The sequence below is a fragment of the Chelmon rostratus genome, chromosome 22 (genome assembly GCF_017976325.1).
Source record: "Chelmon rostratus isolate fCheRos1 chromosome 22, fCheRos1.pri, whole genome shotgun sequence".
Lineage (NCBI taxonomy): Eukaryota > Metazoa > Chordata > Actinopteri > Chaetodontiformes > Chaetodontidae > Chelmon > Chelmon rostratus.
This window is the reverse complement of record NC_055679.1, coordinates 6946714-6959863: the sequence shown is the minus strand read 5'-3', so window position 1 is coordinate 6959863 and position 13150 is coordinate 6946714. Positions and strand designations below refer to the sequence as shown.

Sequence of the window (13150 nt, the reverse complement as noted above, 5' to 3'; positions counted from 1 at the left end):
CAACTTTTTAGTCAAACAAGAGTGTTTGAATTTGAGCCACCTGGCTGTACTGCCTTGCTCTAAACTTGGGATGGTAGAACTGCAGAAAAAAAGCATCTCTCCAACTGGATACTGCTGATGGAGGATTAACTGAAAAAAACTCCCAAGTCATGGTACATTCGTTCACCTCTTACAGTCAGTCTCTGACCTTCTTCAGGTCATGTTTCTGGGCTGATAATCACTTGGAGAGCACCAGTGGAATTTCCCATTGGCAGGCACAGAAACATCATCTGATCACACACACGCAGAGCCGCACATACACACCCTGGGTTTACCGGCGGCTCGCCTGGTGCCAAGAGACGGCAGGCTTTTACTGACCCCAGCATAGCTACTGTGTCACAGCGTGCACTTGGCGACACAGACTGGCGCGTGACTCGTTTCTGGTTCTCTCTCTTTCCGTCTCCATGCACGCACACGCACACACACACACACACACACACACACACACACACACACACGCACGCACGCACGCACGCGCACACACGAACACACACACCTCCTTATGGAATTCCCCGCCTCCCAAGCTGCTGAAGCGTCTATTTATAACAGAACCTTTAGTAACACTGGGACTAACACACACCATTAGATCTGACCTATGATAAACTCTGCTGACTTGAAATGCTACAGACTGCAGTGTCACCATTTCCTGTTGTTCCCTCATTATTACTTCCCATCTCACACATTTAGTTCTCATTTCCTTTCGCCCGTGTCACGGACTTGACTCTGCTCTCTGTCCTTCCGTCTTACCTGGACTTGAGCACCTCATTCATCTTCTGCTCCAGGTCTAGCCTCTTGCTTCGCTCTCTCTCCAGCTCCTGCCGCAGAGAGTCCACATTGGTCTCTTCCCGCAGCTTCCTCAGCTCCTCCTCTGAAAAACACAACACAAACGCTGGAGATCAGCATCTCAAATTTTGATATGAAAACAACGCAACTCTAAGAGCTCTGCATGCACATTCGGAGGTCATAAAAAAGGCATCTGATAAGCATGTGAGAAAGCAATTCAAACTTTATGTGAAACATTTCAACCAGTAGATACTACTAAATTAGACATCTAAATTTAGGGGAAAACGACTTTAATCTATCTTACGCAGAGAAAGTAATAATAATAATAAAGAAGAAGAAGTATGAAAAAAGCAGCTGCTTTTAAAGTGGAGTCATATTAGAAGCCATACTTCCTCTACTGCCTCTACTTATATGTGTCACTCTTGTTCCACCTCTCCCTCCATCTCCTTCACCTTCACCTCCATCTCACTCTTCCTCCTTGTCAATCAGCTCCTTGCATTCAGTGGTCTCAGGTATCAGGGCTCTCTAAGTCTGGGGTGCAACATCAGTGGTGTTTCCTCTCATTCTATTGTCCTTGACTAAAGGGACACATGAATATTGGAGGAGAGGAGGCAATAAAAGTGTCTGCACGTGCAGAGGCATGAATGAATGAATACTTACCAGAGACTGAGGCACACAAAACAAGAACAGGAAAAGGCACACATGTGTCTTTACACAAGGACAAAATGACATCCACGTGTACAGAAAAAGACATTTTTTCATTGCCAACAAGGCAATCCTTAAAAAAACAAAAAACCTTTGTGAATTCAAATCAGTCACACTCTGCTGTGACACAGCTTTTTGGAAATTGGAAAAACCATGATGCTGAGGATTTATAGGACATTATGCAGCACAACAACACTACATGGTATTTACAACAGAAGTACAAGCTGTGCCACTGACCGCAAAGATTAATATCTCAACATCAACCTGAAACAGTGCTACCCTCATTCTTCTAAGGGACCAAACTGAGAGTGAAGAAAGTGATAAAAGCAACCCCTGCGAAGGAAAGTGTCTATCACCTGGTCTCTGCCCTTCCTCACCCTGATCGTTTCATCACACAGGCAGTATGGGATTCATATTACAAGAATCTAGCTGCCAGCTTCTCTTTCTCATCACCTAATCTCATATCTCACGCGTTCTTTATCTCTTCCCATTAACACTAATAAAACATTCATTACCTGTGCCTCCTGCAGCTAAAGCTAATGCTGAGAGACATACTCTGTATCTCCAGACCCCATATACAGTAATCCACTTGCTTAGTATAATCTTCTTTGCATTTCTGGTTTAGTAAGAGCAGTAAGGCACATTTTGGTCTTCCTTTTGAGAACCATGTGCATTGAGGCATTGAAGAGGAAACCCACAAACGAAGTATGATTCTTTCCTCTCTTCATTCATCTATGTACACCGCTCATACACTTTTCAACCTTCCAACGGCTAAGCTTGCCTTTCTCCTTCTCCCTATCTGCTAACCTATAAATGTGTTTATGGTATTTATGTATGTAAACAAGAGAGAGCGTGTGCCTAAGAGTAAGCGAGAGGCCAGCCAAAGGTTGCTATGGACTAAGCAGCTTAGCACTGGCTAGGCTGCCCTGTGCCAGGAGATACACAGCCAACTGTAAACCTATTAGACAAATGGCTAACAGCAGCAGCGATGCACTCTAGGTGGTGTAGGCAGAGGTAGATCAGTCGATTACACTGGACTGACAGTAAGGCTTAATGGCAATAACAGAGGCACATGATTGTCTCACTAGACACAATGACTTTAAAATGGTTGAAAATGAAAGTGAAGAGATACAGGGATACAGCATGTCAGTGATAGACTCAGGGATACTTGCCAACTTGGGAGCACAACAATTAGCAATGAACTTTACATTAATATTTTTACTGTACAAAATTGATATGGCAAACCAAAACACCAACGCTGTGGGCAATAAAACCATATTTCCATATTTCTCTGTAGATTTCTCATTTCAAGTGATCCCTTCCACATCACATCTTATCATTTCTTCCTTTGTGAATGAGAAATTATTGATCAGTGCAACTTTAAATTGCTTCAGTCTCTGATTGACAGAAACACAGCAGTTTCAGAGATTCATCACCCTAATTTAAGTAGCTGTTGTTCATTTTTAAATGCTGGTGGTTACAAAATGTAGCAACAGGTAATTGCAGTAAATACCTCAAATTTATGTCTACATAGCTGTCTACATCTATTACATAAAACCGTTCACAGTGCTGCTCTGAAGGGTAAATACTAGATTCACTCACTCATATGGTGCTGTCACTCATTTACCTGTTGCCTATAGCTTTAGACCTCAACCTTATTCATCACCATACTGTCACTCCCTTCCTTTCACCCAATTTCCTGCACCCATAACGTATGTTACTCCTTCCCTTCACCTTGCACAGTTATACCTGTGTGCATACAGACCTCTACAACTCCTTCACCCTTTCTCCACCCTCTCCATAGTTTCCTTCCTTCCACACAGACCGCTTCCTTCCTAGCACCAAAAACAGAGATGCCTCATTCCAAGAGTCCATACTGTGTTAGATGTGCCGCGAGTTTGTGGTACAGCACAGCATGACACAATATGCTGTGTGTCAGACACAGACAGAGTACAATCGCTTTCCTGTTCCACAGAGGCCCTCTACATCAGATAGCATATTAATAATACTGTCAACACGCCCGTTCCACTTCTAAAATTGGATTGCTGTCTTCTATATATAAATCTTCATCCTGGGTTACCATATCACAGGGTCTCTTTGGCCATTACGAAGGCTAGTAACTACACCATTTATCAGCAACACAGACAGGGGATTAGCTAAATGCCATACCAGGAGATGTCACTTTTAATAGCTCTGACCTTCTCTGCCATGCAGGCTTTCCATAATCTCTTCAAAAAAAAAAAAAAAAAAAGACATTATCTGCTAATAAAGGTTGGAAAACAGCAGGAAACACTAGTGATGTCTAGGATGTGACTGAGACCAGGGGGAGCTATTGCGGTGTTGTTTAGTTTGGGTAACGCAGCGCATTCAGTAAAGTCAGGAGATGAAGATGGTCAAGTTGTCGTGAAGACACTCTGCTGGTTTAAGATGAGTTAAATATTGTGAAATGTGAGTTTTTAAGATATCATTTTAACATTGCCATTGGTTTTAGTGAGATATTTGAAAAGTAAGAAAACTGATGGCAGTCTGTGTTTGGCCATTTGTTGGTCACAGGAGCCAAAAAACATAAAAACATTGGGGGAAATGTTGTGGAGCCTTGGTGCAGCTGAGGCAGCATCAGCATGCAGCAACCACCATGGCTGAGTGTCATATGAGAGACTTCCTCTATGTCTCCTACATGGCACAATAATTTTCAAACAGACACGATGACACAGATTAGAGGACGTAACATTAGACTCGCTTGTATGTTTTCATCCATGCTTTCTAGCAACCGGGATACAGACCCAGACAAACTCCACCCCGAGGCACTTTGCACTGGTTTCAACATTCAGCTGAGGGGACTGCAGTTTCACTGGTCATGATGCACCACTGATGAGGAGCTGCTATTTTTAGCTGGACAGAGATAAGTTTGGGTTATGTTGACTAATATGACCATAAAGATGAGGTTGCCAAAAACCTTGGTATTGATTGTGTAGATGTTGCTGGGGTGGATCAAATAAAAAAAAAAACAGTTAAACCACCACCTCTGTGTACTCTGTAGTATACAGTGTAGTGTGGTTGCCAAACATCTTATATCTTATTCAGTTTATAATACAATGTGATTCGTTTAAACTTGTCCATAGGGGCACCCTGGTAGCTCACCTGGTAGAGTGTGCAACATGCATCAAATCTGAGCTCTTATGGCTGCGGCATGTCATCTTGCCCTGTCTGCCTCTATCTACTTAAAGCAGATTTACCACATAAAACATAAAAATTCTTGTCTACAAATTCCTGGTTTTGAAGCTGACGAACTTACTGAGGTTGAGGTTACTCTTGTGGCTTTTGATCTTATCAACAGCTCCACTGTAAAGCAGCTCAAAGCTGTCAAAGGTGTAGTCCTCCATCTTGCACAAACCCATCCGTCTCTGCAGTCGGCCAGACCCTGGGACACTTGTGCAGGATCGGGACGGCAGGGTGGCCGCCTTGTTTCTTCCTTGAAATCGAGCCACGGCTACAGGTTGTCCGGCTCTGGTCCAGCTTGTTTAGCACCCTGTGCTACCTAATTACGTAAAAACTTTAGCCCATCAAACTTCGGGTATGTGCTCCATGTTTTCACATCCCATCTGGAGACAACGCAGAGGTCAAGGACAGGTTCCTCTGTGCTAATCTGTCACTAGCAACACAAAGAGACCATTCTACTAAGCCTCCACACACTGAGAGTGATGGTCAGTGGTCAGAGCTGGTCTGAGTGTGTCCGGCACTCTGTAAAAAGAGAAGCAGGGCAGCAGAGGTAGTGAGAGGTGGGGCTTTGCTGGGTGGCCAGCAGACTAAGAGGGCCTGGAATCTGAGATTTCTGAGCACATTGGAGCTGTCAGACACACACACATTATGCATGTTCATGTGTCAGTATGGGTTAATTTGAGTGGTTTTGTACACATGTGGGACCACAGGCTATGTGTTTGTTGTGCTTTGGTTTGTGCATGTTGATATTTGTGTGCAGTAGGATGTGTGTGTGTGTGTGTGTGTGTCGATACGTGTATGAGTACTATACATACGCAAGCAAAGCAAATCGCTTTTCATCTAAGCAGGCAAAGTTTTTAAGACCTCAAAGGAAAAGTACTGTGTGAGTTTTTCAATCCAGGTCAGAGACAATGGAGCCTTTCATTAAAGGAAGGTGGGGGCATGGGGGTTCAGAGAAAGAGAGACACACAGAGGGAGAGGGGGAGAGGGAGAGAGAGAGAGAGGGAGAATCGGCTGCTTCACATTGGCCTCTCATTGTTCCCTTTTTCTACAGTGTTTGCTGCAACACTGGTTGACTTGAGCAGAAAGGAAGCTTGAGCTTTGTGGCCTCCAGCTGATCTGCAGGTGTTAATACACCATTCAAAACACTGGCCAAAGAAAAAGAGAGGGGGAGGACAGCGTAAAGAAAACAATATGAACCCAGACCTGGCAAGTGGACAGTTTGAGAAAAGCCAAAATGTCACTGGCAACAGTTGTTTCTGTAGAATACAGACATCATCTTTTCAATTGTGGGACATCCTATTGTTTAATATTTAGCTTTGCCATAGAAATTGAATTGCTGCATTGTTGCATATTTACACAGACAGCTGATCAAACTAAACTGTTGACACTGCCCTCACTCTGCAAGCGTCACGTTCACGGTTGGGTTTCATAATGAATTACAATGTGAAATGTGCAAATACTAGGTCTGGATAGTAAGAATTTATTCAAAGTAGTTCTTTTTTTTCTTTTAAATTACATTTATAATGATTATAGTGTTTCTCAGGTTGTACTTGGAAAAAATAATAAGAAAATTTGGTCTTACTTTTGTCTTTATTTATCTTTTCAAATCCCCTTTCCTCTCTGTGGCCTCCTTCCACTCTGGCCTGATATCTCTGGGTGACCTAGATTTCACTCACTTGTTTCACTTTTTCTCCCTCTGCAACACGAAGTTGACTTCATGGCTACATCTCACACTTCTCGGTCCTCCCTACAGGAGCAAAACAACAACACGCCTTCTTTCCTCGTGCCGTACTTTCTTTGCTGACAGCTTGTTCATCTCATGGTGCGTAGCCAGACTCCTTGACAGGAAATGTGTAGGGAGTAGCTTTGCTGTCTTCGCTCTGTGTGGATGTCTATGTTACTGCGTGTATCAGGAAAGATTTGTGCAATAAACAATCTAGATAAACAACATTCCATAATCCAATGTTGTGTCAACAGGGTGGATTGCATCTGCGTGGTTGGAGAACAGTAATCACACGATAGATTTCATGACATCATAGATATATCTGGTCAAGACTGCAGACTCCTAAGACCTGGCAAGTGTTTTCAGAGAAACAGCATGGAAAACAAATGACATTTCCACAGTTCAAAACAACACAAATGTGCTAGAAAACACATGATTGACCAGATAGGGCCTTACATTCTCTTATACATCACGTCAGTCATTATGCCACAGCTTTTATAACATGAAATATAAGCACACCTGTTCAATGTCTTGCTAAAACATAGTCAAACAGAACATATAAAATATGCCTTGGTGCAGCTGAGGCAGCATCAGCATGCAGCAACCACCATGGCTGAGTGTCACATGAGAGACTTCCTCTATGTCTCCTACAGTGGACATGTGGAGAGTGGACATGCTGCCTGGTCAAAAGACTGAGACTGTGAACTTAGTCTCTCTACCCACATGGCCACCTGTTGCATTCTCACATGCTCGGCAACAGCTACAGAAGGATGACTAAACATTATTGTATCTAAATTCATGAGGGCACAACAAAATTACATGTCAGAACTGGGACACAGACGAGCATACGGTGAGAGACAGTAATGTAAAATAAGATATCTGCACCAACTGTGTGCAGACAGAGGTTACATAAATTACAGGCCCGTTTAACATGACATTCCTCTTCACAAACTCAAACATCCCAATTGCAGAAACCTCTGCTTCTGAGCTGTGAAGACTCATTCTGCCTCAACGACTTAATTACCTGCTATACACAGCTCACCTATGACAGTAAAGACCGTCCCCTTGGCAGGCACTGAGCAAGGTTTATTCATTATCATGCAGCATGCCCTGTAGCTGTCTTAGAAGGAGAATGAATCATCATCAGAATATAAGTAATCAGTCATGAGGCAAAGTCCTCAATCACTTGCATAATTATCTCTAAGACTACAAAAACTGAGACTTTTCAGTTCCTTACATTTTTCTACTGTACAGCAACTCTTCAGATATGAAAAGCTTGTCAATTACTGAAATCAATTTCTTTCATATTTTACTTCTAAATGAATAATGTAATTAGCTTTCGACAAGCTTCCTTGTTCTGTTTTGTCTTTAGACAAACTACAGCACTATACTGTACCATCATCCTGATCTATCTTTTGTAAGAACTCAAATGCAGCTGGCATTTTTGGGGGGTTTGCTATATAACTTATTGCATAAAAACTGCAGCCAGTGTTGCATGATAGCAAAATATTTCCAGTGCAGGTCGAGCATAGTGGATTTTTAAATGGCTAATATAATAACGATAGTTTGGAGCAGGTAAGAGCTGATAGCTGATAGTCAAGTAACTGGCCGATTTGTACAGAAAAATTCAACAGTGTTGGAAATGAACAATCTTTGACACTAGATAACTGTTGAACTGGACATTCGAGTCAAAGCAACAAGTGCTGGGTTTGTACTGACGGCCAAATTCCAACGACCATGCTTGCTAGCGTAAGATGATGGGGCTGCAACTAACAATTATTTTCATTTGTTTAGTCTCTAAAATGACAGAAAAAATGTCAGTGTTTCTCAAAGCTCAAAATCACATCCTCAAATGTCTTGTTTTGTCCACAACCCAAAGACATTCAATTAACTGTCATAGAGGAGTAAACAAACTAGAAAATATCCATAGTTCTACTGATAATATTAGTTAAAATGTCTTATTGGCGCTGATTAATTGGCCTAATGAATTGATTTGCCAAACCAATTAATTGGTTGCCCTGCTATTTCCAGGACTGCTAGAATTCCGTTTGACAGCAAAAAATTTTGTTCCTTAAAATATTTAAACAAACATCAAATTTTAGTGTCAACTGCTGAAAATAGAAGAGCAAGGCCTTCTGTCTACAGTTTCAACAAACATACATGACGAGGAGTGTTTACATTTAAATTACACAATGCTAATCGTACTGTGTCATTTTAGCTATTTAACATATAGAGTGTCAAACTTACTGCTAATTGCTCTTTTTCACTGAATACGTGTTGACATGTCACAGGAGAAAAAGCACAGGTGTAAATACTAAAATTAATGCTTTAGTTGTTCAGGTTTCAGGGTTCTGGTAGTGTGCATGCTGGCTCACTGTAATGGATTACTGGGATACTTGAATACAGCTGTTGTTCGTGTTATTGGTATCACCTTTGCTTTTCGTGGTCCTTCTCCTCTCCTGCTACGACATGACATAATCTGAAATGAGCTATGCAGGGACTTCTGTGACATTACCAAACTCACTCAACTCACCCACACTGAAGTAACTAATAACAATGATGACGGTGCACACTGTCCCACCCTAACAGCTTCCACCAAACTAACAGAAGGGTGACAGAGCTGTCAGTCAGGACAGTCTGTACATACCCACATGGCTTTCAGAAGAGGTCTAACCAGACAACATCAGTGAAAATGTTTGTGGGTGTTTGAAATTGAAATTTTCTCTGGATTCTTAATATCCATGATTTTTTTTAATATATGTCAGTGAGAAATAAGCATAGACTGTGTAAAACGTGGACATCGACTCTGTGACTCTGTTTCTGAAGAGCCACTGTGAAGATAAGTGATATTGGCTCCGGCCCTCTTGGCAACGCCTGATTCCGCCAAACTCCATGGAGATTGCTGCTTGGGAATATCATACTTCCTAATGTCTGTTTGATATATGCGAGTGGGATGTACTTGTTACGTGGTTTCCCAGCGCTGGCGTCACCAGATGGTATTGTAAAGAACACACTGCATTACAGACCTATTACTCATCTTGTATTCCGCTACCTTTCAGTTGTGCTGCTGTTGCATTGTGCATGCTTGTGTGTAGCGTTTGTGTGTGCTCCTCTGCCCAGTGTGAAGTAGGACAGCAGCTAGGACACTGTATTGATCAGCCAGTCACTGTGGTGCACAAAGCCTGGCCTGCTCCCCTGCAGTGACCTTCAAAACGCGACCTCAAAACAGGATAGCCTCTACCTCACTCACACACACATCTAGTTCTCTCCAATGTTATGGAACTAGTAGTGGTAAACCCGATAAACCTTATTAAACAGGGCATGTCTATTACACAGCGCAATGTAAGAATATAGAAGCAGTACAAACATGTCCACACTTTAGGCTGCTATGTCCAGGACGGGCATCAACCAATAAAATGTCCACTGCATCTGTGCTTCTGTGACTATCCGTTTGGCTTGAAAACTCCACAGCTACACGTGTTTGTGTTTTTTATTTTTTTATCTTGTAAACATGCTATCAGCTCAGAGTACAAATTAGGTCTTTTGTAATGGAAAAACAGAGATGGAAAAAGCTAGAGATATCAACAAGCCAAGAATAAGCAGGCAAAAGAGAAAAGCAAAAGCAGGACACAACGGCCAAGAAAGCAAGCCGTTTAGAGGCAGGAGGGAAAGGGAATAAAAGCGAGAGAGAGCTAAGGAGAGACAGAGAAAGGAAGCAATAAAAGCTTAGCACATTAGGCCCGCTCATATAATTACATGAGGTGATTTCCACTGGCCTACCCTCTGCCATATTACCACCAGGAGGAGGGTCAGTTCAGCTCAGCTCAGTCACCCGTGGGACATTTTCTAGTTGATATATCCCTGTGCTTTTACATTTATTACTATAATAAACATAAAGTATCACAGGGTTATCGCTCAAGGAAACTGGATTCTCCGAGCACTTATCATAATTCTTAGTGTTCAGTATGCAAGGACTGAGAAACACACACAAATTCACACAGGAAACAGGCAAACACCCATCCATATATTCCTACATTGGTCATTTCTGATGGACAGACAGGGGAATTCAAGTCTCCATTGTGTTTGTGCCTTCTGTGGCTGCTGCTACAGAGCTCTGCAGAATAGATGATGAAGCCGCCAGTCTGCAAATAATGAAGGACTACTTGACCAACTGATTATCGAGAACTTCATGAGTGGAAATGTACTACATATCAGATAGAGTTTTAGCCCATAAAACATAAAATATTAATACTGACATTTGGGGTGGGTGATGTGGATAAACTGTTCTGTTCTGTTAAATACTTGACAGATACTTCATCAAATGGATATAACAAATTTAATATAATATAGCTGGCATGTAATTACTGGCATGTAATTACCATATAAAAGAAAGACACCAAAACATGACAGCATGTACTGGCCCTGACAACGTCAGCACTAGGTTGGAATCAGTCTCCCTTGTTGAATCTCACTTTAAATTTCAAGTAAAAACTTCATAATATCAGCACATATCTCAGCTTGTAGAATATTGAAATAATTCTAAGCAATGACAAAAAACAGCTCCAGTGCCGACCGTACAGCCGGCCAACACAGAATAATTCTTGTTGCTGTGGATAATCCGCAGACCTCACTGTAGACAGTTTATGAGGAGCTGCAGCTCCGTCTAGGTCTGTGGATTATCCTAAACGTCTGTCCACAACATCTCTACAGCAAAAAAGAATCAATTCATTGTATTCAGGTGGTACCAGATGTCTCAGTGGAGAGGTGTCAAAACCTGGACAAATTAAGCCTAATTAGCTATCTCCATAGATAGCTATAAATGGGGATGAGTGGGGAAAATAGTTTTTTGTGATTTGAGTGAACTGCTTCTCTTCTTTAAATGACTGAAGCTTACCCACACATGGCCTGCACCGAATATTTCCAAGCTTCAAAGCTTCCCTCATCCATAATGCTGACATTCACATTTGGAATCAACATTTGATAGATCAGTTGGTCCAACCCTTAGTATTGGTGGGTTATTACTCGTGTAACCAATCAGATAGCCCTGTGGGCGGGACATTGAGCGACACTACAGAGTGCTGACGACACAGAGAGAGAGGCAGCTGTATCAGAGCTCTAAATGCATACACACAAGTATTCCTATAGGATGTGTTTATGTTGGCGAAAACATAGATATTTATTAAAGAAAGTCAATTTAATAAGAAAAAGACAAAAAGACATTTAGTCCCAAAAATTCCTCAACTCAGATTGGGGATTTTGTTACAAGACTTTTTTTTTTTTTAGGATGATGACATAAAATACGATGACGGACATTCAAAGCTTCATTCAAAAACCTCAACATGACCTTTGAATGTATAAAAATGACATGCGGTGCAGCCCTAGTGAATACACATTTTTATGCATATATTCAACAATGCAAACTTAAAAAAGACGGAGTAAGACTCACACCGCTAGCCCTTTGAACTATTCTGATCAGTCTGTTATGGTGTGTGTGTGTGTGCACACACCCATACATGCATGAAGAGAAAGAAACGACAGTGGGAAATAGATGGGAGGAAGGGAATAAACAACGCTCTGGAGAAGAGACAGACAGGAAGCAAACACAATTGTAATACAACAGAAGGCCAGCAGACCTCCGCTGCATACAGTATGTGTATGTGTGCTTGCCTCCTTCTATGTGATCTCACGTCCGGAAACATGGTTACAAATTAACAAATTAAGTGCCCTCGGAATAGCACTGGTCGATCACAACAAAAGCCAAGGGAAAAGGATAGGGTCATTGTACCCACACGCACATACACAGTGTCTGGAATGGAAAGTCATGCCTCCCGTGAAGGCAGGAGACAATATACTTAAACAGTGTGTTTGTTTTGGCATACAGCGTGGGCCCCGGCTTTATTTTAGGCAGCAGTGAGAAAGACGTCAGCAGGAGAGAGAAAGAGAGAGAGAATACGCCTACACTCAGCTCACTCTGAGTGTAAAAGAGATCCAAGAAGCCCAAATCAGTTTTTGGGTTAAACATTGATGCACCATTGGAGGAATAAGCACAAAACCAACACCGACTTCAAGGTTTGGAATGAGTTACTTCTGCTCCTATTTCCTAACATGCCATTATTGTCCTTTTCCTCTGGGAAAGCAAGAGGCCATCTCATCTTCTCAGTGGAAAAAACTGCACCGTGAACCTAAAACTGAACTGTAAACTCAAATTAGCCCTGGGGAGATAAGAAGAGATAAAAAGCTAGGAGCAGCAAAAGTGGAACTCATTCATATTTTAGGTGTGGAGCTGGAAGTTTTCTCTCGAGCGACTTCAAATTAACAAGCAAGAAGTGCTGGCTGTTGAAAACAGTGACCTTTCAATGATGAAACTGTCCCCTATATGAACCATGACACATTTAAGGCTGTGGATCATTATTTTCTTATTAATGCATCGATTTTTTCCATTAATTGTTTAGTCTTATTCACACATGTCACAATTTGCCAGATCCCAAAAGTGATGTCTTTACATCATCTGGCTGACTGACAACAGTCCAAAACTGCTATATATACACTGCTATATAACATAGGAAAGCAACTTCCTTTTTATGCAATGCAATAACAATGTTTTCTGCAATAGCCATTCAATGTATTTACATTCAGTAGACATAATACAGTAGGTTTCATTGTTATTGGTGTTCTCAC

At 41.7% G+C, this 13150-nt stretch overlaps 1 protein-coding gene across 2 annotated transcripts in view; it reads right to left on the bottom strand.

Moving 5' to 3' along the window:
* gramd4a (GRAM domain containing 4a) overlaps positions 1–13150 on the bottom strand; it is a 46672-nt gene that overhangs the window by 15637 nt on the left and 17885 nt on the right. For both annotated transcript variants that reach the window (XM_041964081.1, XM_041964082.1), the window contains exon 4: positions 787–907. In XM_041964081.1, the coding sequence (XP_041820015.1) occupies positions 787–907 (121 nt within the window). The remainder of the gene's footprint in view (positions 1–786; positions 908–13150) is intronic.